The sequence below is a fragment of the Nestor notabilis genome, unplaced genomic scaffold (genome assembly GCF_000696875.1).
Source record: "Nestor notabilis isolate BGI_N333 unplaced genomic scaffold, ASM69687v1 scaffold12514, whole genome shotgun sequence".
NCBI classification, from domain to species: domain Eukaryota; kingdom Metazoa; phylum Chordata; class Aves; order Psittaciformes; family Psittacidae; genus Nestor; species Nestor notabilis.
In genome coordinates this window covers 23,657-51,161 of record NW_009925213.1, presented here as the reverse complement: position 1 = coordinate 51,161, position 27,505 = coordinate 23,657, and the positions used below count along the sequence as shown (strand labels likewise).

The window sequence follows — 27,505 nt, the reverse complement described above, 5'->3', positions numbered from 1 at the left end:
TCAGCAGGGTTGGCCACACATCTGATTTTGTTGGTTCTGAATTCGTGTGTATGTAGCTGAGTCAAAACAGATGAGATGAAAAGCTGTGATGGCAAGATGGACTGCTGGTTGTATTTGTGGCTTTTGCTGTCCCACACGAACATTAAGCTTTTGGGGGTTTGATGTTATTGTTCATTTTGGTATTGTCTGTGGATTCTAGTTAGAGCAGATAGAATAGCTCTTCTGGGATTTTACTTTCTCTTTTTCTAAGGGGACATAATAAATGTTCAACCTAGTCCCATAGCAGTCTATTTTCTGGTTGCTGATCTTCTGCATGTAGTGGCAGCTTCTGAAGAAGTACGGCTGTTATGACCTCAGTGGATGTTAAATATACAGCTCTGTCACCTTTCTAATGCAGGCAAAAATTATTCTTGCTTTTGCACTATGTGATTGAGATTAAATTTTATTTCTAGGACTTCAAGCCTCATCTGGGCAAGATGGGAATTGTGCTAGAGCCTGTCTCCCAAATTTTAGTTGTGTGGAGGGTTAACACTGGCCTACATACTTCAGAAACTGTGTGCATGTTCATGTCTTATTTTTGGAATTCCCCTAAAAGACTAGAAATTCAAACAGTAGTGCTGGGCAAGAAGGTGATGGGTTATTTTCTTTGTTTCTCTTGTATTTGATAGTTCTTTTGTATTTGATACTGTGCTTACTCAGAACCTAGCAATGGTTAACCAGATAGCTCAGTGCCATGTGCTTTACATTTGGGCTGTCCTGAAGGCTGCTTTGAAACTTTGGTGTCTTGGCTATATGGAATGTACTGCTCCCGTTCTTCACTGGCTGTCCAATCTTCTTGCTAATATTCAGATAAAAAGTGAAATACTTGTTTTGAACTGTGCTAATCTCTGTGCAGTGAGTTCTGCTGTCTACAATTCTAGATACTTGCAATTGTTGTTGTTAAATTTTAGTATATCTGTATAAGTCTGCGGTCTGAAATGAGATTTAAACCATACATCTAAATATTAGAGATGGGTAAAGAAATAGCTAAATCTGGTACTCCAGCAAAAACACCTATGGGATTTTTCTGTTGTGTAGGGCTTTATGGTGGAATATGGATTAAAGGAGGAGAATAGGAAAGATGTCTGACATAACTACTATTTTTAAATGGTTTTGATAGAGTGTTTTGGGTATTAAAAATAAGCAAATAATTTAATCAATCATACTTCATTTCCTTTCTTATTGCAGTACTGTTAACCTTTTTACTTGCTAACTTTTCAGGTGCTTTGATATTTCTCTTTGACATTACAATGACTAGAAATAAATGTAATGCTTTTAAAAAACCTGCTGCAGACAGAACAATCTTATCAGGTCTTTCAGCTTGTACTCTGTTGAAAAAGTTAAAGTATCTTCTGTGTGTATGTGCCTTTTGCAACTTATTTTCTTTGACTAATCCTTTTGAAGGCATCAGTTGCTACTTAATACCATCTCATAAAATTTTCTTGCACCATTCCCCTCATATTAAACTGCCTTAGCAACAGCTTCTACTCAGTTTTTGCATGATCTACTGAGAAGGGCATAATCTTCTCTGTGTTTTGGCATCCTTCTATGATACATCTAAACCAGATTGAAAATTTTTATACTGGTGTCCATGGCCAAGTTCAAGTACTAATCCCTATACAGTTCCACCCAGGGCTTCCTTTAAAAGCATAAAGCTTCTCATTAACATTTTGCCAATTTTGTTTAATCAGCTCTTTATCCTTCCTTCTACAGTGCTTTCTACCTTAAGTTTCTGGTGATGTTTACGTCATTTTTTCTGTGCCCAAAAGAGGTATCCACTGCTACTATAGCACATGTATGTGCCTATTGTTTATATACATGTATTCTCATGATTCATGTAAATCCCAAAGTATGTTCTCCTTGAGGCCCCTGAGGATCCTTGCATTTATAACACCACTTCTCGGATTAGCATGTGGGACTGGGGAGTTTGGTGCTGTCTTTTGTCTTCGGACAGCACCTAGCAAAATAGGGACCCAACATGACAGCAAGGGAAGTGCTAAAGAAAGGTTATTACAACAGTTTCTGGCTGCATCTTCTACCTTCTTATTATTGTAGGAGGCAAAATCTGTTTAATTACTCCTTCTCATGCTGGGCTGCCCAGAACAGGTAGCATATTGTGCACTTCTCTTGCATCTTTCTTTCAGTCTCTGCTAGTGCTAGGAAAATAGCTGCATGGAGCATTAATGCTGATGCACACAGTCTGATCCACTCGTCTTCATTCTTGCCTCTGTGTGAGGGAGGGGGGAGTGGAGGAGGGGGAGGGAATTATTATTCTGCTGCTGACACAGGGAGAATGAGAGTGGCTTGATGCAACAGAAGATTATGTTCCCTGAGGATAAACAAACAGAAGGAGATAAATTAGGAGAGAGGATAATCCTGTTAATATGTGCATTCCTTAATTCTGATTCAGTTTTTCAAAACATACGATTTCATAGGGGTTAGAGATTTAATTAGTACCTGTAAACCATCTCTTAAACTTTACCTTTTTGATTGTGGAGTACCGCTTTGAGTTGGCATTTGAGATGCACGAATTTGCCCAAAATAGGAATTGTAGGTCATGGTATGAATATCGTGTGAGTGAATAATCATGTGCACATCACCATCCTTTCCTCAATTAAAAAAAATTAAACTTTTCTTCTCTGGACTTTCTCACAATACCGTTTGTTAGGAAGTCAGAGTAGCTTATCCTTGCAGTCTTCTGTTGCTTTTTCAGCAGAAGCTGGGCCATTGTGATATTTATCTGAATTCAAACAAGGCTAATTAAAAGAGCTGCTGACAGTTGTTGTGATCTGACTTTGACTGGAGCTTGATGGTCATTATGGGTAAATAATGAACCAGGTCTGCAAATGTAGCAGCTGCCAACTTGGGATAGAAGAACAGCTATTGCGTCCAATTTAAGGATCTATCGACCGCTTCCATTCTCCCTGCAGATCTCCTTCGTAGCAGAAAACTAATGTTTTCTAGTGCTTTGTTTTGTGGTTTCAGCTATTTCTGATATGGTCTATAATTTCCTCTTAAATATTTAACCTAGTCCATTATTAGCTTTCAGACTTAACAACTTTTCCATTGGGCTTTCTTTGCATTATTCTTTAGTTTTGTTTCGTTGGAGGGTTTTTTTGCAATTTGTTTTTATGTACAATGTAACTGCCTAAATAATGATGATAATGTGTATTTAATTTGCCTGTTGCTGTAGAATAAAAATCCACTAGGCTTTTTTCTTTGTTACAGCCATAATCTAACAAATTATATAATTGGATTAAGCTGTAAAAGAGATGCTTTTACTTCCTTAAGTGTGCTTTTGTCTGGAGTAATATTGACTGCTTGTTGAATAAATCTTCAACGCACTGACCTGAACCTCCATTTCCATTTTTGTCGAAACATCACTAGTTTATGAGGTACGGTGATGCAAAGCTCTATTTATCAGAAGAGAGAAACAGCAATGACTTTCATTAAGGTGCACTTCCAAGTATGTTGTCACTTCATCACGAGCTTTGCCTTGTCCCATTAGCAAGCAGGAACGGTGCGTTAAAGTGAAAACGGCAAATTTTAATAATAGGTTAATTCAACTTCCTTCTAGAATCCCTGCCATTATAAATACAGTACAGGCATTTAAAAGCCACCACAGAATTTGATATACACAAGAACTTGCACATCTACCTAGCATTTGCTCAGCTGCCATTAAAAAAGGCAGCGTGCATTATGTAAAATGCGCGAAGGTGCTTGTGCATAGTGCATAATGCAGCAGGACTAGGGATCTTGCTGGGAAGAAATGATCCCAAGCGTGCCCCTAAAAGACAAGTCTTGCTTTGAGCTATAATGATGAAAAATTGCCCATTTATTTGTGTCTTTGCGTTTCAGCAAAACCGAAACTTTGACTCGCTGTCTGTGGTGCCGCCGCAGGGGTTTTGTGCATGTGTGTGTGTGTCCACGGGTGTTTTCTGTGCTTGCTCTGGAAAGGCCAGCGATACGTTAACAAGGGGTTATGTTATGCTGGTTTATGTTAAACCAGATCACCCCCTAACATGTGCAGAGCCATTCATCTGTGTCACCAAAACCCAGGAGAACATCTGACATGGACTTTGAAACAGAAACAGTGATCACTTACAAATCAAACATGGCACGCTCTAAACCGATTGTGCACGGCAATCTTTTCGAGAAAGGACAACTAATTGAACATGATAAAGTGTAAAGTTAATTAACACCCTTAAATTTGTTGATTACTTTCACGGGATTATATTGTTCGTTGAGGAGCAGCTTTCCATCCCAGCTGTCGCCTTTTTAGCGAATGTCGCTGGTAAACAATAGAGACACCATAACAAGTCGTAAATGGTCCCTGTGACAGCAGCCCCTTGTGAGGCTGCATCTGTAGAAAATGATTAGAACAATTGCATTTTAAAGACGGCTCACATTGCAGCCGGGTCCCATAGGCCCTCTTCTTTATCTCCGCTGATGGCAGACTGGTTAAAACATTTAAGTTCTTTTGAGCAAATTAAGTGATTTACTGTGTTTTAGTTATAGGGCAGCGGAATAGCTTCATAGGCCTAGCTTTGATGCTCATTTTTTTAAAAGCCCTTTGAGTGGTGGTGTGTTGTGGGAGGTTTTTTCTGAGACTGTTCTGTTTACTTGTTTCCTGGAAATAAAGATTGAGGACTGCAGATGTTGTCTATGAAGCAAGTATTGAAAATGGATACCCTATTTATATTTTATTAAATAACTAGTATCTTTGGGGTTGTTTTAAATGTATAGTATGATCTGCTTCTCTTTCCAGGAGGGATTTGTTGCTGATTTTGCCTATACATGCCTTTTAGTTGATTTTGGATTTATATACATTGCAAAACAATAGTAACCTTTTCAATTAATCTTTCTGTGTGTATCTTGGTTTAACTTTTTGTGAGTTGCAAAAGACAGCGTATTTCGTGTGAGCTGGCAGGTACTTAATAAGAACTGCTCAGTCCTTAAAAATGTGCACACAAGCTACACAGATGCAGGCTCTCAAGTTCAACCTATCTGAAAGAGAGCAAACATGACAAGAACTTGCTTGTTTGAGGCAACTACAGTTGCTTAAACTGCATTTTTGCAAAAATACGGAATAAAGAACCAGTGTTCCCTTGCACTTGCATAATAGGCAAAGCTTATTACAACTCTTAGGCTTGACATTGTAAAACAGGAGAGAAAATTAAAACTCTAGTACCGTTTCTCTTGTTTGCTTTTTTATCCAGTTTAGATCACAAAATTAGTTGTTAAAATGGCTCAATGGGCTACATGTTGAATATAAAAATTACAGAATAGATGGGTTTTTTTCTAAGCTTCTTGAAGTTATAGCCCTCATCTGCGGCCTGTCCTTTGGAGTCTTTGAAGCAGTTATGTTCACGTTGTTTCAGTTTTTCTTCTCAACTTTGTAAGTGACAGATTTTTTTTATCTGCAGGTGCAAAGCAACAGTGGTTTGAGTATTTTGGCACAGGGATACACTTGGGTGCTCTGTGTTTTCAGCAGCGTAACTGTTTTCAGTATTACTACTGTGATGGTGCTGTAATGCATAGCCTTATAATACTTCTTTTTAATTCATTTGCACTCTGCTCTTCTTACGGAAATGTAATAAAACTGAAACCAAAAGCAGATACTTTCATGTAACATCTTTACATTGACATCTTTTCTCTAGCAAATTATATTCTCAATAAACAAACTGAAAACAAGCTGCTTTAATGGTGTAGCTATGGAAGTAAGACTCTGGAAACATGAGTGGCAAATTACAAGCTTTTTCCAACATATTAAAAGCTGTTATAATAAGCACAGAAAAGTGAGTGTTGAAGGGTAAGTTGGCTACTGAACTAGGCTGCCTGGCACGAAGGCTAAAACTTTTTAGATCATCTCTGAATTGTCCCACAGCTGTGACCAGTTGCTGTTGTCATATGTGGGCTCCGAAACTTCCATTCACATTTTTATCTAGTATTCTGAACTCAGGAACTGCTCTGCATGGGTTCACTGAGCAATCCGTTGGTCATCAAAGTGAGAAGCACGTGGATTGAACTATTGCTTGCCCCACAAGTAACTCGGCCAGATGCAACAGGATGCTTTGAAGAATAGTTCTTTATGTACCTCCTCTGATAAACTAATTTTTCAGATCTTGGTCTAAAACTTTCTATACCCAAGTAGGAAACCCATCTCCAAGTATGTATGCCATAGTGCAGTACTAGTCTGTAACTTCTTACCATGCTTTTTCCCAGAATAACTTTTTGCATACCCCCTTACTAGCTAGATCTCTTATAATGTATATCTGCAAACCTGTTCCTGACAGTTTATATCTCTGGGAAAAATTCTGGTGGTGTTGACCTGATTACTTGGTGTATGACCTACTGAGCTATTCAGTGGGATCGGCTGGTATGACCTCCTTAAAGGATTCTGCCACACAGGTGTGTGTGTGGGGTTATCCTAGCCTAGAGAGGCCACGTGTAGGACTGCAGTCATGTGCTTCAGCAGTCTTGCTTTGTAGTGGAGGGAATCTTACATGCTAATTACAAATACAGTTCCTCAGAAAACTATCCCCTGACAATGAGAAGAGGCTTTTTGTATCTTAGAAATAACAAAGAGATTCTGAAGGACTTTTGACCCTAGTCAGCAGTGGTATATAAAGCCGTGTCTTAGGTGCTAAGATGTCTTTAAAAAATCAAGATACGCAAAATAATCATTAGTTTTTTAAGTTACATTCACTGCTTTGCTTTCTCCATTTCTCTCTTTAGTGTTAGAAGCTGATAATACTTTCCTGGCTTGTGCTGTTGGTATGGAATCTGTGATTGTGAAATAAAACTCTGTGTTCCCTTCTAATGATTTTTTTATTTCTATTTTTAGCTGAAGTTACAGTTCTTGTACTCCTAGATTCCCTGCCAATTGTTGGTTTGGTTTGTGTTTTTTTTTCTTTAATTGCCAGTGTTATAAATTTGCTCTGTTGCTTGTTTAATTCTGATAAAATAGCCGATAGTTGGCAAGGACTCCAGATGAAAAAATTTACCATGAAGTAAACAGGTTTTTGTTTTTTGAAAGAGAATTTTCCAACCCTTCTGCATTATACAACAAATTGCTTTTTTTTTCTACTTAAGTAATTTATTTTTTCTTCTTGAAATGTAAGCATTTGAACAAGTGAGAGAGTGCAGCTGTCAGAAGATTAACCAGCTGAAAACTATTGTCAGCATTAATTTTGTTCTAATAAATGACTCTCTGAAGCTATTTAGCAGTCTGTAATCTAGATACAAGGCTATTGACCTATGATGGATAGTACTGGATTTTGTTTGTAAGCTTTGACTTAAATTGTCTACTTAATTTGCTGCAGGTCAGATCACAGGATTAGTGGTAAAGGCCATTATGTGGTTTGAATAAAAATAGCTAGAGGAATGGAATGAAAATCATTGTGTTTATTAATGTAGCAATCTTTGCGGTCATGTACATAGTAAACTGGTAGCCAACAAGATGACAATGACCTATTTGTGTTAGGGTTAGCTCTTAGCCCAGTCCTGTGAGTTGCCTGGGGAGGAGTTGTTAAATGAGATTAAGGATTGGCTGCAAATAGGGTGTCTCTCAACCTGAGCAGGAAGAGCTTTACCACTGTAGATATTGCAGTGCCTCAACAGTGTTGCATATGTAGACTGATATTTTTTAAAGCTGTGGGTCTGACCAAGTTCTTCTGGATGCTCCAGTTCTGGACTCACCAGTACAAGAAAGATACAGATTTACTGGAGTGGGTCTGGCTAAGCACTGTGAAGATGATGAAGGGACTGGAGCATCTTTCTTATGAGGAGAGAGTGAGAAAGATGAGACTGTATACCACAAAGAGAAGGCTCAGGGGGGATCTTACCAATGTGTGTAAAAAACTGATGAGAGAGAATGAAGAAAAGGGAGCTAGGCTCTTCTCAGTAGTGCCCAGTGACAGGATAAGAGGCAATGGGCACAAATTAAAACACATGAAATTCCAACTGAAACACAGGAAGATGCTTCTTCACTACGAGGGTAGTCGAATGCTAGAGCAAGTTGCCTAGAGAGGCTGTGGGTCTCTGTCCTTGAAAATATTCAAAATCCAGCTGAGCCAGCTTGATCACAGGGGTTGAACTGCATGATCTTGAGAGGTCCCTTCCAACCCCAGTAATCCCGTGATTCTGTGATTGTAGGTTGTAATACAAGTTGAGCAACTGCTCCATCAGTGGGAGCCTCTTTCCTCTACTCTTCAAAAGATGGTTCATGTTGGAAGGCAGGATCAGGGAAATAAATGCATAACAGATACAGAAAGGGGCATTTGTATACAGAGCAGTTGCACAAACACAGTGTATCATTTGAAATTTTTATGGGAAAGCAAACAAAGATTCTTCAAATTCTTCACTGTGAGGAGCTGCAGTGTTACTGTCCTTCATGTCAGAAAAGAAGTCCAATGCCAGCCACTTCATTCTTTAGCTGTAGTGTAGCACTTACTTAAGACTTTGAGAGAAGCTCTGATTAGCTTGCTGTGGTTGCACACTTTATCAGAATCTTTTGTGCACAAACTTGGTTGCCATGGTGGCTTATACTTGTGGACTTACTTACTATTTTATCTTTCTAATGTTTTTCTATTGCATGATTTCATTTATTAATGGGGAACAAGGAAAACAGAAATGCCCTGTGTAAGTTATTCTGAAAGAATAACTTTCTGTTGTTTGAGGTTCAATTGTATCTTTTGTTTATTTCTTTTACAAAGCTCTTCAACTAATAAACTTTTTTAGAGTGCATTTTCATTTGTTCCTACACAACATCTAGCTCAGAGAAGGCAGTTCCAGTTACACTTTGGAAACTATTTCAGTTGAAACATTTATTAATGTTTATTATGGTAGCTAGTTTGTGACAAAGAATTGTGAACCGCAGCTGGAGAACAGCCTGACTTACTGTAGAAACAAAATGGTCCACCACATCAATTAAGAACAAATCTTCACTTGGACATTCTGTTTGTAAGAACACCATACCTGGTTGAGCACGTTTAGTTTGAAAGCAGGTCATCATCTGTGGCTGTATATCCTAACAGGCCAAAGTCTGATGCATGGAATAGAAAATGTATAGTGGCTATGCTTCTTGGCAAAGTGAAAAATAATGAGGAAGCTGATGTGTTTATCAGTTTGGGCCAGATTTTCCTAGCAGCTAGCAGTTCTAGCCATTAAATGTTGGAGATAAGATTAAGGTTGTATGAGTAATTCGTATTAGAATTAGGCTTCTTTTAAGGAATAGAATATTTCATGGGTAGATTATAAATATCACATGGAAAAAAAAACTGCTGGTTTTGTCCTTTGGAACTGTATAAGAAGTGCAAGGTCCTACGTCTGGGTCAGGTGCAATCCTAGGCACAGGTTGGACAGTGAAGTGATTGAGAGCACCCCTGCAGAAAAGGACTTGGGGGTATTGGTCATGAGAAACTGAACATGAGCAGGCAGTGTGCACTTGCAGTCCAGAAAGTCAACTGTATCCTGGCCTGCATCAAAAGAAGTGTGACCAGCAGGTTGAAGGAGGTGATCCTGCCCCTCTACTCTGCTCTTGTGAGACCTCATTTGGAGCACTGTGTACAGTTCTGGTGTCCTCAACATAAAAAGGACATGGAGCTGTTGGAGCAAGTCCAGAGAAGGGCCACGAGGATGATCAGGGGGCTGGAGCACCTCCCTTATGAAGACAGGCTGAGAAAGTTGGGGCTGTTCAGCCTGGAGAAGAGAAGTCTGCGTGGAGACCTCATAGCAGCCTTCCAGTATTGAAGGGGGCCTATAAGGATGTTGGGGAGGGACTCTTCATTAGGGACTACAGTGATAGGACAAAGGGTAATGGGTTCAATCTTAAACAGAGGAGATTTAGGTTGGATATAAGGAAGAAGTTCTTTACAGTGAGGGTGGTGAGGCACTGGAATGGGTTGCACAAGGAAGTTGTGAATGCTCGCTCCATCCCTGGCAGTGTTCAAGGCCAGGTTGAACAAGGCCATAAGCAACCTGGTCTAGTGGGAGGTCTTTTAATTCTAACCCCCTAAAATGGGTCCTTTCCAACCCAAATCATTCTATGATTCTATAACCAAAGAAGTATGGTGTGTGCTTACTGACCTGTGGTAAAGACGAGGCAGGCTTACAGGAACTATATAGGAACAAAACTGGGAATCAAGTGTTTGTGTGTGTGAGAGAATCATTTTTACATTGTTTTTAACAGAGTTCTTTCTGTCTTTGTGTATGTGTTAAGTTTAGGAAATGTAATACAAAGGTTCTGAAATTAAGTAGAATTTCACTTCAGATTAGAAACATAGTAGACTGCAGAGGTTCAGAAGGCTTGGTTTTATATGCTGTGTTTTAGATGTTCAATTACGTGAAAATCAGGAAACGTTAATGAAAATTAGCCTAGGTTTGGAAAAGCTGATAAAAGAAGAGTTAACTTTGAGCAATAATTTGTCAATAGTCATTTGTCAAGAATTCGTGAAAAGTAGTGTGACTAAACTTTTATTTAGTAATTCACATACAGTGAATTTTGCGGGGTGCGAAGGTGCAATAAGGGTTGATTTTTTCATATGAAACCATAAAGAGCGACATTGTCAGTTTTCTGCAAATCTTGTGAATTGTTTAACTGTCAGTATGCCTGAAAGATAAGGTGGCTTTATCTTCACCAAATGTTTGAGAATTAAGATCTCTGATCCTGTATGTACTGGGACTATACGCTTACTTTTACGTAGACTTTGAAAGGTTCAGAATAAGTGAAGTATCAAGCACACAAATTTTACATCATCAGACCCTTACTGGTAAGATAAACTACATAAGTTGGGTTGTTTTTTTTTTAAATAGTGATGTTAAATACAATGTTGTCTTGATTCAGGTGTTGGAGCTGCTCGAGCTGGAAACCTTACTTTCATGGTTGGTGGAGTGGAACAAGAATTTGATGCTGCCAAAGAGTTGCTGACATGCATGGGTTCTAACGTGGTCTACTGTGGGGCGGTTGGAACCGGACAGGTAATGCTTCCTGAGGCTTTACTAGTTACCTCAGTCTTTTTTTTTTTGTCACTTTGTTTTTCTTTAATGATACCTACTCTTTTATTCCAGAACTAAATGCATGATAGTATGTCTTCGTACTTGTTTGCTTGTTTACTTGTCTTCAACCATGTGTTTATAAAATAACCTCATGGCACTCTTCTCCAGCATGTTGTATGGCTTAGCACCGAAACATCTGACATGGTGCTTCTCCACATTGGCTCAATGATACTACTTAGAGGACACAGATTTAATTTTGTTTCTTCTGAATTTAAGTTTACTGAATGTTCTGAAGGACAAAGAGCCCCATGCGTGCCATGTATACTAACTGAGCTACTGTACTAAGAAGAAAAAGGAATCATAGGGCAGCTTTCATTGACTTTATACTATTGTAAATCTGTGCTTACTGCTGCTGCCTTTAGAAGAGAGCTGTCAAAACAGATTTGATCATACTGTCCCAGACCTAGTTAAAGAAGATTCTTACATGTTAGGTCTATGAAAATGCAGAAACTAATTGACGGTTTAACTTACTTTCAGGCTGCAAAGATCTGCAACAACATGCTTTTGGCCATTAGTATGATTGGAACTGCTGAAGCAATGAATCTTGGAATCAGGTTTGTTTGATTTTTGTATTGGATTGAAACATTTTCACTGTGTTAACAGTTTTTGTGGTTTACGGTTGACTTTCGCTGAGAGAATGATGATTAGATGGCATAGATAAACTTCTGCCTGAACTTCTCTTATAAAGTTTTTAACATGCTAAAGGGATTATTTTACATAAAGTATGGCTCTTCACAGGAATATTCTCTTGTATTGGCTGTATAGGTTGTTGCATTCTGCATCTGAAGTTAAGAGTTCATTTGTTCTGCTGTAGTGCAATGTACAGTAATGTTTATCTTGCATTATAAACATGTAGAGGTAATATAGAAGTGACTTTCTAAGCTAATGTACAGTCCATTCAGAGTATTATACTCCTATATGGCTCTTGTTGGCTTTGTTTACTTTGTTAAATTGTTCCAAAATATATTGTAAAGTAAAACTTCTAGTACAGTGTGTATATCAAATTAAGTTTAAAAGCATAAAAAAGAATATCTACCTTTCTGTTTGACTTTATCACTGCAGTTTGTCCTAATTGCCAAAACTGCTACTTTGTCAAAAGGCTGGAGCATGCTCCACTACATTCTTGTCAGTGCTAAGAGTACCATTTCTTTTCTAGGCGGTAATACATTTGACTTTAAGTGGCAGCATATTGAAACAAAATTATTTTTCCTGTCCAATTGTAACCTATTTATTTTGTTGCGGTCTTTGAGATTTTGTTTTGTTTTCCAATAGAGTGCATACAAGTACCAGTTCAGTATCACAGTATTTGAACCTTTCATAAATTTTTAGCCAGATCTAAATAATTTGCAAATTTATAGACAGACAAGTCCTATGTTCAAAGAGATTATCCTGCAATTGTGTATATTTTAAGGGCTCTTCATGAATTATTTATCTGCACAATTGCATCCTTAAAGTTGGCCTGCTAAAACTACAGATATCATAGATACTTACCAACAAGGCTTTAGACCATGTGTTCGTGTGGATTTGATACATTGTAAAAATCAGCAAGAGGGCATCAAGTGCTTAAATAAAATAGAAGGCCTACATATGCACACATACACAAAGCAATGTAATGGATTCACATTTCCTCTTAATTACCATATCAAGATGCAGTTGTTTTATTGAATTGCCCTTGTCTCAGATGTTAGACTATCTTGACCTATTAAGTTGTCATGTTGTAATTGAGATAAAAGAGGAATTTGCTTTGCATCAGTGCTAATTGGTTTATCAATATCCTGTACCATTTACATTTTAAAATTGAGAGTCTGTAAGATACTGAAGCATGTCTGCATCAAGCCATAATAAAAACAGTAGCATTGTTTACATCTGTTGTAGTCCAGCATAGTGTAAAGCTTTCATCAGGTTCTGGTTTAAGTCATTGTTCACTTAATACAGCATATGCAACTGATTTTTCATTATATTTTTATCTACATTTGTAGGAATTACTAGAGTTACAATTTGAGATAAAATAAAATCAAGAGGTTTGGAAGACACATATTCTGGGCATGTAAGCCCTGTGCAGAATGAGTTGATGTCTGCAGGCACTGTAGCTTGAGGTGTTTAGAATTTTCATTTTGTCCTTTTCCAGTTTAAATTTTGGCTGAATTTATATTTAGCATTTCTAAAGAGAAATCCAGTGTGAAGGTGGCAATATGCAAACCTTCCTACCCTACAATCGTGGTAATCAGGGAGAAACTGTACTTATTGTAGAAGAAGCTAATTGTAACCCAAATTATACAATGAGCAGTGTCTTGTTTAGTCTGAAAGCTGCATGAGATTTAAGACAGAGGCAGTAATTTTAAGTCTTATGAAGTAATTTAGAGCCCTTGCATTGACTTTAATGTGCCGTGATTTAAATCCTGGAGAAGATGGCTTCTGCTTATAACTAAAATAAGAGCTTTCAACTTCTGGTGTGTACAGATTTCTTATGTGCAAGTTAACAGTTTCAATTCTAATTAATTCTAAGTTTTGCTATATCAATACATTTATTAGATTTTATTTTTTTTTTCCAAGTCTAAAACTCAAAGGATAGTGTGGCTGCCTCATCTGGAAAGAGTAGGAAGCTGAACCTGATTTATTAGATTGATGCATATCTGATGAAGAAACTCTGACCTAATAAAGGACACTGGAATTCTAAAAAATTCATAATAGGAATTGTGGTGCTTAGACATGTTCTTAACTTCAGATAGAATATAAAATATAGTCATGTTGTGCATTGTTTATATCTGCAACATCATTTAAATCTTGAGGTTTAGGGACTTTGGATAATTAATTATTCAAAATATTGCTGACTGAACTAGACGTAACTAGAAAGTCAAATTACAGCAGCTTTGTGAGCTGATACTATCACATTGTCTTCAAAACAGGGTGGTATTAATTCTATTAATAAGCCACCTCTTCTCTAATATTTTCATAAACGATGTAGCCTAAATTTTCATTTTCTGAAGCAGAGAGTTATTGTTTTATTCATTTCAGATTTTTAAATTACATCTGCTATTGGTTTATTTATTTTATCTTTGAAGTTACAGGATTTTTCCAAACTCCAACATAAGTAGTAAATAGAATGTGGTGAGGAGGAAGGAAAACAGACATTAATGAGCAAAAATTCCACAATGAACTCCCAGAAAAATAGGCAATATTGCTATGTAGTTTCTGAATTTATATTCCACTTGCTTTTCTACTTTAATATCACCTTTATGTACAAATCATCTTCATTTATTAATGAAGATGTGTGTTTTCACTGGAAGTGATTTGGTTTAAATTTCAAACTAACTTTAAAAAATAAAAATCTTTCCTGCGTTCTGATCATTGAAATTCTTGGTTTGCTATAGTTTGGGTTTTTTCCATTAATTTCCTGATGCCTTACAAATGTTTCTACTGAAAGTTAGAAGGTATGGCAGGTGTTCTGGAAATGAATTCACATAGTCTTTTGTATTTTCTTTTTTTTCTAGCATGATAGTGCAACTTGTCTGTAGAAAAATCTTGAGTAGATTTTGCTATATGGTTTTATAGATAATGTGGATATTACAAAATACATTAGTAACCGTGTCAAACCAACACACAGAGTACATGTAAACTTCACAAATAAAAACATTAGGTGATACTGTCCACAGCCAGAGATTCTTTTTCTTTTTGCTGGTCATCTTGGTGTCGGTAGCTTTCTCTTACTGAGACCCAAGTTCCAGTGAAACAGTGTGAAATACTAGCAAAATAAAGCTCAGAAATGAAATATTGTTGATAACTGGTTTGTGTTTAGGTCAGATGGAAGTTTCTGCCTGTCAGGCAGTTTGCCATCCCTTCAGAAACTGCCTGCACAGACACAGGGAAGGGCTTATATGGCGACACAAGGCAGGGCAAGATTGCTTAATATGGTTGGGATATAAGGGACCAGGAGAGGAATAAGGGCTCTATGGCAATAACCTCACAGTAAAATCACTTTTGTGCTTCCAACAGCGGAGAGAGTCACCTCTGTGAGGGGGGACTGCAGTGGCACCCAGATTTATACTAAAAGCTGCAAATACAGCTCTTTCCTAAGCAATTTTACTGTGTATGGATTTGTGCCTGCTTCCTTTTTTAGATATATAAAGTGAAACAATGGTAGAAGAAATTTGTCTTCTGATGCTGAGTCTAAATGTGGTTTCAGTCTCTAGGTTTGGTTTCTGTGAGCGCCCCTGAACTGTAGTGGAAGACGAGCAGAAATGGGAGTCAACAGAATAGAGAGGAGCGTATGCTGCAGGCTGAGAGATGATTAGCCCTGGGCACATCCCCAGTGCAAATTTTAGGAGTGCCTTGAAAAAACAATTCCTCCAAGAGCACTGTGGCTGTGCTGTCTTCAGCATGGAGCTATAGCTAAGTCTTGCAAAAGTTAGTAATGACACTTGCAAGCACTTACCTTGTTTAAAACGCCAATGGCAAAGTCATTTTTAGCTGTGGTAGAAGGGTTCTAAGGGTCTGTCTGCTTGAATATTTGCTATTTCATATGGTATTTATCCAAAGCACCTTGAGACAGGAAACTCTCAACAATTCAGCTACTTCAGTTGTTACACCTTAAAATGAGACTGGGATGTATCTTTTTTGTGAGATGCCATTTAATTTTTCTGCCTGTTCCAGACTGAAATATTGGAGGAGTGCATGAAAATTACAGTACATGGTTTTATCAAAGCTCGGCAAAACTTGAGTTTTGAGAATTGGCTCAAAGAGATCCTATTTTAACCATTTTGGGGAGGGTATGTGTGTTTGTTGCTGAGTTTCTGCTGTTCAGTTCATTAGGAGTGTTATTGAAGAAGCAATGATTTGAAGGAAGCAATTGTTTTTGCTCTGTTATAAGTACAATTATACATGGGTTTCTTTTCTGCTTATAAGGGAGAAGAACATTTTGGTAATTGTAAATTCACACGCGCATGCACAAGCTCTTGCCACGTCCAATGGCAAGTTGTTATGGGGACTGGCAGACTGTCATCATTTTGATAGCTTGAGCAGTATATCTCTTGAACAGAAATGGAGCTCTTATGCAGAGAGTATCGTATGTTCCCAGCCAATTTACAGGGAAACAGCAATAACATTTTATCATGGTTGAGAGCCCAGTAGCTGCTTCCTATTAAACTTGCCCTTTCAGATACCTGTCTTGGATTAATTTGTTGATTTCAAATGGAAACTCAGTCTTCTCCACTGAAGCATGTCTTTCTAGGATAGACTCTCACTGAATGACAATTACTGTATATTCTAGCTGGTTTCAGACCATTACAAGCTTTGGGCACAGTGGAAGACAGAGGACTTCTTCAGTAACTGATTTTAATATATATCTAATTTTAACAGTCAGTTATATATGCACCAGTGGATGAATCCTCAGAAAGATGAAATGCAAAGCACTTCTAACTTGCTGTTATTAATGATACGCTTGCTGCAAAGGAGAAAAAAAAATATGTTCAGGTCTCCTGAAGAGAATCTGTGTGGTGTTTAAGAGCAATGAATTTTGAGGAGGCAGGGATTTTAAAATGACACTGTCTTCCTTTTTCTTTTCCAAGAGCAAAAATATGCCAGATGTAGTGCAGACAATATTTTATAAACCTGTATAATACACACATATCTTTTAAAGTATACTTTCAGAGAGAAGTAGTTTGAAACACTGTGAGAAGAGCATTTTTTGGGAGGGCTATACGCATTTTGAAATAATAATCTGTCTTGCAGCATACTCTCAGCTGTAATAATGGGCCTCTGCGTGCAGCTAGATAGGGCACAGGCAGGCACTGCGTTGTTAAAAATACCAATCTGGGTGTAACAATGTTAAGGAAAGAAACAAACGAAGAGATTTGTTTTGGCCAGAAAAAGCAACCTCTGTGTATTTGAAAGCTCAGGTATTTCCTGCTCCCACTGTGGGTTTTTTGGATGACAATTAAAGCTGTTATTCAGACTGGCTCTTGATGAAGACTTTGATGTACTGTGTAAGATAAAAGTACAATTCAAATACTGTGAAAATATATTGGTGCTGGAATATTTGGGTTTGGTTTTGTTTTGGGGGGTTTTTTTGGTAAATAAATGGCCATTGAAAGCATTCAGTTGAGTTAGAGTTGGAAAAAATGGGAAGGAGAATAAAGCTTGATCCCATTCAGGCCAGCAGGGGACTTTCCATTCAATACCAGGGGCTGCTGCAGCAATTCAAAAATAAAAGTGCACAGCAGTAATGCTAAAGAGCTACCTTTGCGGTACAGAAGGTGATCTTGCTTTGTATTAGGAGGGCAGAATTGTAGGAGACACATACCGTCACAGGAACAGGAACCATGCTGCAGGGCCCACTGTCTTAAATGTATTTTTCAAATCTGAAATGCCCACTGGAATAAATACACATAAATTTTAGCAGCTCTTCCATTGATAATGAGCTTTTCTCATCTACAGATTAAAACCTTGAGTGCTACAGCCCCTGGAAGTGGTGCTAGGATTGCCATGGCTATGGAGATCTGCAAAAAATCTGTGGTTTAAGAGCTAATGTAAAAAGTGTTGACTTCTATAAAAAATCTTTGTAGAAGGTTGTGATATATCCTTTTTAAAATGGCCTTTTCTTGGAGTGTTACTGGAGATAATTCCCTTGCTTTCTGTTTTGTCATGAGTGTAACTGAACATTTGTACAGGGCCAGGTAGACTGCTGCTGCTCATTGTTGGTATAAATGCAATTGGTGTAAAATTACACTTGTAACTTCGTATCAGCATAAATGTGAATTCATAAGAGGGTTAATTTCCTATAATACTGAAGAACTTTCAGGGTCTACAGTGAGCAGCAGTTTATGCCATCAGCTCTGTGATAGATCAAATGATGTTTCTACTTGGACAAGCTTTGTCTTATCAGGATCAGTAACCTTATCAACAGTTGACCCAGAACTATAATACATGTTTGCAAATAGATAACATATGTCACAGAACCAGATTTGCCTTATAAGCAGGAGTATATAATGAAGATTTAATAATAACAAAGCAAAGAATGTACAGATGTACAGCAGTAGTATTTTTTGAGAAGTGTAGCATTTCTGTTCACATTAGAGCAGGATCATTTGCATTATCTTATATCAAAAATGCACTAGCGTTCACTTATAAACACATCACACAAGTACTTTCACGCTGCCAACCTTGCTTGTGACTTTTTTCCTTTGTTCAGCTTTAGAGAATGTAATTTTGATATGAAGAACAACGAGGTGACCTAATAAGTAGCAGAATAGAAAATGCCTTTTAGTAATTGAAATACAAGGGAACTAGTGTTCACCGAGAACTTCTATTTTTCTTGCACTTTCAGATTTGCTAGGTGAAGGGGATTTGCTTAGTACAAAAAGAAAAAAGGTCTGAAAACCTACTGCTTAAATGGTGGATTGATGCTCTTTAATTTAACATGCTGCATCCCTACCCCCAATATCAATACTCTCTCATTTTTCATGACTTATAATAAAGGGAGAGAAATGATTGTAGGGTCCTAAGATATAAAACAAGTCACCCATGTCTTGTGCATTTTGACATTAACACTTCTCTCCCTTGACCTTTGACAGATTAGGCCTTGACCCAAAGCTGCTGGCCAAAATCCTAAATATGAGCTCAGGTCGCTGCTGGTCAAGCGACACGTACAACCCTGTTCCTGGAGTGATGGAAGGAGTACCATCTGCTAATAATTATCAAGGTGGCTTTGGAACAACACTCATGGCTAAGGTATATAACAGTCGCATATAAAGTATGTACAGTTGCTTCTCTCTGGGCTTCTAGCAAATGTTCTTCTTAGTGAAAATTTATAATTACAGGGAAATATGTGTGCATGTACAGAGGGGAAGACAACCTCTTACTGTAGCTCTGAATTAATGAGCTGTGTAGGGGGCTTTTCCTTACCCTCCAGCCTCTTTCTGTCCACTATTACTGCTGAGCCACTCAGGGAGATTATATGCACTGTCTTTTTGAGTTCTGTCTTAATCCAGGAGTCCTGATGGATGTGTGTATGGCCAGCATTCAGCAAGCCATTTAGGTTCCTTTTCCATGACTGCACTACAATTTAGGAGCCTAAGCTCGAGAACAGTTCAGGGAAATCCAGGTGACCTAATTAGGTGTGAATAGTGGCATAAGCACTAAGATTTTGGGCTCCATCTCTTCTAGATACCTTAAACTGGGCTACTAGACTAGCATCCCTTTTCCTTGCTAAGCCAAGTGCTTACATGCTTGTCTTTCTGCCTAAGACCATTTGGAATGCGGAAAGAAGCTAGGTTTCAGCGCACACCCCGCAGACTGATTTTTCTGCAGGTATCTGCACCATGCTGTGAGCTCTACTGAATTGTCTTTGTTGGTGGCAGAACTAGTGCTCCTTCTTATGAGTAATAAGCTAGTAATCTAAATTACTTGTCCACAAAGTGGGCAATCTGGGACTTAGGTCCTTCTCAGCAGGAGGAAGTTGTAACCTACAGTTATCCTACCCCAGGAGAATGCACTTACTGCCACATTCTTGGGTGTTCTAGGAAAAGTTCTCTTCTGAGTCACTCTGTGGTCAGGAAAGCAGCACTATTACAGGCCAGAGGAAAGTAGGCAAGGAGGTCAGGGCCCTGCATCCCACTGATGAGGACACACAGTTGGAGAAAGGAGCTATAGAACTCTGACTGTTGAACTACTTGGTGTTTAGCACAGTGATTGTCTAAGGTAAATTATAAAACCAACCCTGGAAGAGAACTCTCATCTGAGCATGTAAGTGCAGTAAATCTTTTCCCACTGAATATTAGTATCGTGGGGATAATGTCCTGAGGGAGGCATTTGAATTTATACATAGAATCATACAATGGTTTGGGTTGGAAGCGACCTTAGAGATATCTAATTCCAACCCCCTGCCATGGGGAGGGACACCTTCCACTATAACAGGTTGATCAAAGCTCCATCCTCCCTGGCCTTTAACCGTGCCAGGAACGGGGAATTCATAACTTCTCTGGGCAACCTGTTCCACTGTCTCACCATCCTCATAGTGAAGAATTTCTTCCTACTGTCTAATCTAAATCTACCCTCTTTCAGCTTAAAGTCATTCCCACTTGTCCTGTCACTACACACCCTTGAACAATGCTATTTTACTTTATATGGATGTAAGATTACTTGAATAAGACAGCTGATCATGTTCAGGATATTAGTTGATGCAGTGGTGACCTCTTCTATGACACTACTCCTTAATTTGTGGAAAGACTTTTGCTATGACCGTTTCATCCTGGTATGTGACATATCACATAGTTTGTGAATTGAGTTGGAGAATTTTTTCTGGGAAATACATAGCATGCTTTTGCCACTTAAGAAAAAAGAAAAGCTATATTCAAAGGAGAAAGAGGTAGGTACAACCCTGAGGTTGAGAAGAAAATACTTCACAATGAAAATATACCATACAATGAAAATGACTCAGTAACACAGTCACTAAACATAGTTACTAAACTTCAAGTTACTGCTCATGTATCAAATATGGTAGAAGTCAAAGGTTTTCTTAAAAATATTTTGTCAGCAATGGATGTGTCAATGAAAGCCAGAGGATCCTTATTTTAAGTGTTTGGGACAGAACCGTTTGTCAGACACTTCTGAAAAGCTCTTCAATCTTGAAATCTGATACTGAAATGTAGAGTTTGGTCAACTTAATGTGAAACCTGTTTCAAAGATTTTGCATTTAAAAAATCTAGTTTACTTCTCTCCATCTTTGTGTCCAAGGCATTGAAGGCCAGAAGTTCCATCTTCCATTCACAGCACAGTTGCTAATTAAATGTCATCTTTGAATCCTGAGAAGAGCTAGATTTCTTTCATACTATTCTTGAGTCATGTCAGGACAGCCTTTCAGCTGTATTCCCAATTGCAGTTCATTTATGCCAATAAATGTAAGGATCCAGGTATTTCCAAAGTAAGCATTGGAAGCAGATTCTGAAAGAGAATTTGGTTCCCTATTCCAAGCTGAGAAAAAATGGTTAGAATAGTCAGTACAGTGAGACATCTGGATGATGTCAGTTCCAGAGAGTATGAGAGGAGCCAGAAACAATTCTCTGATTTTTACTTTTCCATAAAGGTCAGCAAAGGGCAAATTTATTTCAGAGCTGTTTTGTACTATTTCACTGAAAGAATCTCCAAACTCAAGACAAAAGGTGCAAAACACTTCACAGCCTGAAAGCTAAAGATAAGCTTTACTTACATTTTGTTTGGTTGGGGTTTTTACCTTCAAAGCTCTAATTGTAGAATGGAATTTAAAAAACCAAACCAACTTCCCTGCACTTTGGGGTTAGGAGTCCTTATCAATTTAATTATTGATACCTTATCTGATGTTTTAAATGTCTTGGAGCCAGAGTTTCATTATTAAAGTGAACAGACCTGCTCTATGAATTTATATTTGTGCTAGCAGTCTATTCATTCAGAATTTTCAGGGATTGCTTTTGTGTATGTCCCTTCAGAAAGAAATAGATCACAATCATTACCACCAAAACCAAGCACCTTCATTAGTTTGGAGTTAGCTATTTTGCCATTCTGCTGTTCCATGACATGATTTAAGCTTTTTTGAATAAAATGGATAATATGGTAATAGGTTTCACATAAAGGGCTTAGAAGAGGCTAGGAATATGTCATGGAATAGCTTATTGTAAGTGAAGTTAAAGTAACTGTTCCTAGATTTGTCAGGTCATCAGTCTTTCAACAGAATTGCTAGACAAGAAAGAATGATCTGTCCTGATGCCGATGAAGAATATTTTGGACCCCATGACATCTGATATGTATGTTTTTCCCATTTTCCTAGATCTTGAAGTCATTCGAGGGTAATAGGAAGAGTAACTATAATTCTGATTTGTATCAGAATGACCTTTATAGAGCCGATTTACAGATCAAAGTGACATTTAGAGAGTAGAGTAAGATCTTGAATTTCCTTGTGCTAATTCAAATCCAGACACACAGAAAGTAAAGACCTGTCTTGTAAGTCATCTCTGAGAAGCCAAAGGTGCTTTCAGCAGTACTACAGTCACTCAGTTCTTCTGTATCAAAGATTTGTTATTAAAAAAAAAAAAAAAAAGAGGAATTAAAACACATCGAATTTTATAAACCACCATAGTCCTGGATGGACAGAAAATCCAGGCGTTTCCTAGTAACACTTCAGACATTCTTTAGCAACTTTCTTGAAATGTGGGCCACAAAACTGATTTTGTTAGCAAGATGTTGAGTGCAGGCATTACTTTCATAGTCAGACAAGAGATCTGTTTATATATCTAGGCCCTTATTATCTTTTCCTTCTCTGGTTGCTTTCATGTCTGATTCAGGTTAGAATTCAAGACGTTCTCCAGCCTGGCTTGTCATTTCTCTCCAGCATGCGTGCAGCTGACTGTTTCTAGCTAACTATGGTTAGTCATAGTTCCTGCTACTTGCCTTTGAGTTCTGTCCTATTTATTTCAGATTATAGCTGTAGCTGATGAAGGACTCCTGGAGGAAAGGTTTAAAATTCATTCTCTTTGCAAGCTCCCCTTCTTTTTCCCCAAATTTAGCATTTAAAAATGCAGTAGATTTACTCTCTGTATCCCTTTATCTTCAGTCATTAAAGAAAACTTAAAATTGTAGCAGACCCAGGACAGTACCCTAGGGAATTCTTTAATACATCCTTCCAGTTAGGCTGCAAACTATTCATATTCACAAATTGGCCTATGCCTCTTATTTTGCTGTTAACTGGTTACATTACAGTAAATGTATGTATGCTAAGTGGCTTCAAGTTTGTTGTTATTTAAATCACTCCTGCTTGATTTTTAACCTTTTTTGGTTCTTGCCTGTGCAGGAAAATTATGTCATTAGAACCTATCTGAAATGCTTAAGTGAATAACCAGGGAAATTTAACTTTTGGACATAACAAAGTGGGGAAAACAAGTCTGAGTCTTGCTACCAGACTATGTAGTGATCTATACTCATAAAATCCCTCCTGTCCTGAAGATCGCCTGCCTTGCAAAGTTTGGGGTTTTTTTCTGTTGAGTGACATTGAGTTACTGTTTTGAAAACGAAAAACTAAACGAAACTCCCTTCTTCCAGGACTGATACGTTAAAGCTGGAGGGTTGCCTTTGTTGGCAGTAGAGTTCTTTTCACAATGGAAGAAGCCAAATAACCTATAATATGTACTGGCTATTTACATCCTTGTTTCTCCCCTGACTTTTTTTTCTTTCCTTCCATTCTTCCTCTCTGCTGCCTTCCTCACTCTTCTCCCTCCCCACAGGATCTTGGCTTGGCCCAGATTTCTGCCACCAACACAATGACACCAGTTCCTTTGGGATCCCAGGCACATCAGATCTACAGGATGATGTGTGCAAAAGGCTATGCCCTGAAAGACTTCTCAGCTGTGTTCCAGTTTTTACGTGAAGAGGAAAACTTGTGAGCTGTCCTTTGGAAATGGACGTGATAACAAACCACATTTTTTTTATCTTTATGGCTCATTTTAGAAGTATGTGGGTTTAATCAGATACTGTGCATCCTGATCCTATACAGACTAATCATCTTTGGTTGTCTAGATCACAACGAACTCCAGGGTTTTTTCATGATTCTTGAAAAAGCAAGCCAGAGGAAGGTATTGTTTGGCAATAAGCCAGACAGTGATTTATTTTCTTCTTTTTGTTTTTGTAAAAACCATCGAAGTTTGGGGTTTTTTTCCTCTAGATGCAATAAATAAATACTTTTTTTATTAAACACTTAAATATTTGCATACAAAATAACTTACATTATGGCTATAAACTTAGGTGAATCTTGTATAGTAAGAGAATGTTACATAGTGATTTTATGACATATAGTGATCTATTAAAATTAAAGATTAATACTTTATGGAAAAAGGGAAGATTTGTTTAATGAAGAAACAGCTTGAGATGGATTTTTGGATTTTTTTAAATTTTTTTTCCTTGGGCGTAGTAAGCCTTGAATTGATCAGTAGTGAATTTTTCCTGGGATTCAGGTTGTAGATTAAGTTTATAGGCACACGTTTCTAAGTGGAGAGCTGTTACAGCATGTTTACCTGTCAGACGTAGTTAAAATAAAATAGAATATGTGTCCCTCTTGTAAAGCTCCATTACTGTATTTTGCTAACCCGATTTTATATTTTCTTGTTTTCTGTCACACATTTTCAGAACTCCAGAACAGCATTTACCAGAAGTTCTGATAAAGTGTACATTTGTTTTGGGTAATTATTGAAGTATTTTAAATCTAAACAAACCCCATTGTTTTGAAAAGAAATAAAAATCTATACTAGTAAATGGTCACTGTATGATTATTTGCTTTTTGTTTTGATGTGCTCCTGTACTTAGAGTTAACCAAAACCTTGTAGCGGTCTCATTTTTTAATTTGCTTGGTTTTCTACAGATTATCTTGCAAAATCAAGCTTTTCAAGAGCTGTTGCTGTGAAATACAGATGATGATATATTTGCAAAGACCATCTCTTTGGTCTTGCAAAAGTACAGGTACACACTTGGCTTTATGAATATCAATACTCATGTTGATTTCACTAGAACTACTTACATTCAAACTTACTTGCAGGCTCTAGGCTTAACGGTCAATTATGCATTTACATTCCTGTTTCGGTTGTATGATGAATCCTTTTATATATGCACATTTGGGTAACAAAATTGTGTGCTTGAATTAGCTTAAGTCTGTGAATAATCTTCTGAAAATTTGGACATTATATTTTAACACCTTAGTAACGTTATACAGAAGTCATTAAATAGTACTGGTTGATCTGTTCTTCTTCTAGTTTTCTTTGAAAACTGTGTGATATTCTAGGTTATTCAGGGATTTGGGGCTCATGAATGTTATATATGAGTGTAGGACTACTGGGAACAATCTTTTAAAAATTGTATCTTTCTGATAAAACTACTGACTTCTGCCTCACATAATGCAAAGGATGGATCTAGTCTCATAATGAATTTGGGGTCGGATAATAAAGATGTTTTTGCTAGTAAGATCCCTGTTCATTTAGAAGTTTTATAATAATGGATGAGGTAAGGAACTGTAGGGGAGTCCTGGTTAATTTTGTCTCTTCTGTATTTGACTTGGGGATCTGGCTGGCATCAGCAGGACTGCTGCGAGATGCTTCCTTTACCCCAGCCTGTAGCAGCGTTTGCTGTGAATGTGTTTGCTGGTAACACTGGGATTACAGTAACCCTGGGCTTGCAGGAAGCATAATCATTTGTTTTCTTTAAATACACTTAGTGAGACTTTCTGAAGTCTCTTGAAGCTTTTAGCTTCTGAAATCATAAAGTGTGTTACAAATGTGGAAACTTCATTGTTATTTTTATGTTTCTCACAAAGGATTATATCTTAGGCTTCCTGGGATTCATTTCTCTTCCCCCACAACCTCTGATCAAATTTTAAATTCCTACTCCAAAGCATAGGGTGCTCAAGTTGGAAGAAAGGCTGCCAGAATGCTATTTTTGCAAACCAACAGAATGTTTTGTGGTCTCCTTCTTGGAGGAGGATTTTGTCTGAAATTAAAAACAAAACAACAACAAAAACCCACACCCCCAAGTTGAGGGCAGACAGCCAGCATGTAAAATTTTAGAACAAGCAGTTAGTTTGGCAAAGTTAGAAACAACTTTCTAATCAGGTCTTATTATGGAAAGTGCCTTGAAACTTTTAATGATGTTCAATACCTGAAGCTAGTCATACAATTTATATTAGAATACACATTTCTTTTCCTAATTCTGCAGGGGAATATTGCGTGACTGGATGCTTATAATGGTGGTGGTATTCAGGCTAGCAATGGCTATTCTGCATGTGCATATAAATATAATGTATCTTTTGCTTGGAGTATATTTCTGGTCTATGGAAATTAAGCAAGTACTAAACCTATTGTCACTGCCAGAAACAGGTGTTGAAAACTGTAATTTGTTGAGTTGAAGAGAAAGATTGTAAAATTGGTTGAATTTCGACACTAATTACCTCCCAGTACATACACACAAATTAGGTGCAACAAATTAACTGCATATTTTGTAAATGTCCCAAAGGGAAACTTGAGGGAACTTCTTTTTAAATTAGTTTGAATGTTAAACTAGCCCTCCCATCATGCTTACTTTGGAAACTCACCTATATCAAATGCATTTATTGACTAACAGGAAAACATTGACAACCAATAAAAGTAGTGATGGTTTAAAAAAAAATCCTAAGCAGCTTTCTCTAATTTATGATTCAGTATAACCCGTCTTCAGCGACTATTTTTGGTGGTCTTTAACAGAGGAGGCCTTCTATTAAAACTGGTGAGTACTATATTGCTTTAACTTTATTTATGGCTCTTACAAGCCTCAGGAGGAAGAGGAGGTATTCTGACCAAGTATTATATGTGATATTCTGGCTCTGCTTTAATCAATGGGAACTTTGCCATAAAAGTGCAATGCAGCCAAGATTTCACAGTGTGTGTTGAATGCCCCGCGTGATTCCAGTGCAGATGTGGCCAAGATGCAGCTCTGGAGGAGCTCGAGTACATCCCTCTGGCCAGGGATTGTGCCACATTACTGGCATCAGGATTATGAGAAGTTGGTGTGGTGGCTGTGAAAGGAAGGAGCCAGCATGAGCTGCTGAAGTTGATATTGCTGGTCTCCCTCCCAGCCCTGTCCCCACAATGGATGAGAGAGATGCTGAGAGGGACAGAATAGCTGCTGTCCCTGCCAGCCTGAGAACAGAGCTACCTGTCTTTTCAGCTGCTTAAATCTTATGCCTCTGCCACAAGAGGATTTTATTAAATGGTTTGTAGAATAGAAAAACTGTGGCCACCCCTGGAGCAAGGAAAGAAGGGTTAACATCATACAAGGGCTACTGTATTTATGCAATAGATGTCTTTCTATGCTTTCAGTCCACCAGCTTGATTTGTAAGACCAAGTCTATCCAGGCACAACTCTGAGGGTACTAACCTGACTGGTAGTGATACCTGTTGCCTTAGATTTGTATTTACATCATCATCGTCTTCTCCTTCACATAAATGTAGATTAGTTTAGCTTTTCTCGAGAAAACTTGAGAATACTGTCTGTCTTTACAAGCCTGGCTAATAAGGTGTGGAAACTTTGAAGCAGTTTAGAAAGCTCTGTTGTGTTTTCTTGGTGCACTAACAGAATATGTGGGGATGGGGTTCTCTGCAGTGTTTTAGACTTAAGGTTTGCTAAGACCCTCTTAAGTCCCCCTATGAGACTTGCAGAGGGGACACCTTTTTATTGACTTCAGTATCAAGTTCTTAGAACACTTCCTGCAAGCCCTGCAAAACTGAAAAAATATATTTCACTAGTGGGAGAAGTTTACTTCAACATCTACGAATTAGAATAAACTGTGTTCTTGACAAGCTCAGGCTTTCAATGGCAAGAATGTCTTTGCCATTCTGTGCAAGAGCACAATGGATGTATGGTCTTTGAA

At 37.9% G+C, this 27,505-nt stretch overlaps 1 protein-coding gene across 1 annotated transcript in view; it reads left to right on the top strand.

Annotated features, from left to right (window-relative positions):
- Window positions 1–24,369, top strand: part of HIBADH (3-hydroxyisobutyrate dehydrogenase) — a 75,153-nt gene extending 50,784 nt beyond the window's left edge. The window contains exons 4-7 of the mRNA XM_010012950.1: window positions 10,886–11,019; window positions 11,575–11,651; window positions 18,666–18,822; window positions 23,343–24,369. Coding sequence (XP_010011252.1) covers window positions 10,886–11,019; window positions 11,575–11,651; window positions 18,666–18,822; window positions 23,343–23,501 — 527 coding nt within the window. The 3' untranslated portion in view covers window positions 23,502–24,369. The remainder of the gene's footprint in view (window positions 1–10,885; window positions 11,020–11,574; window positions 11,652–18,665; window positions 18,823–23,342) is intronic.
- The last annotated feature ends 3,136 nt before the right edge of the window (window positions 24,370–27,505 follow it).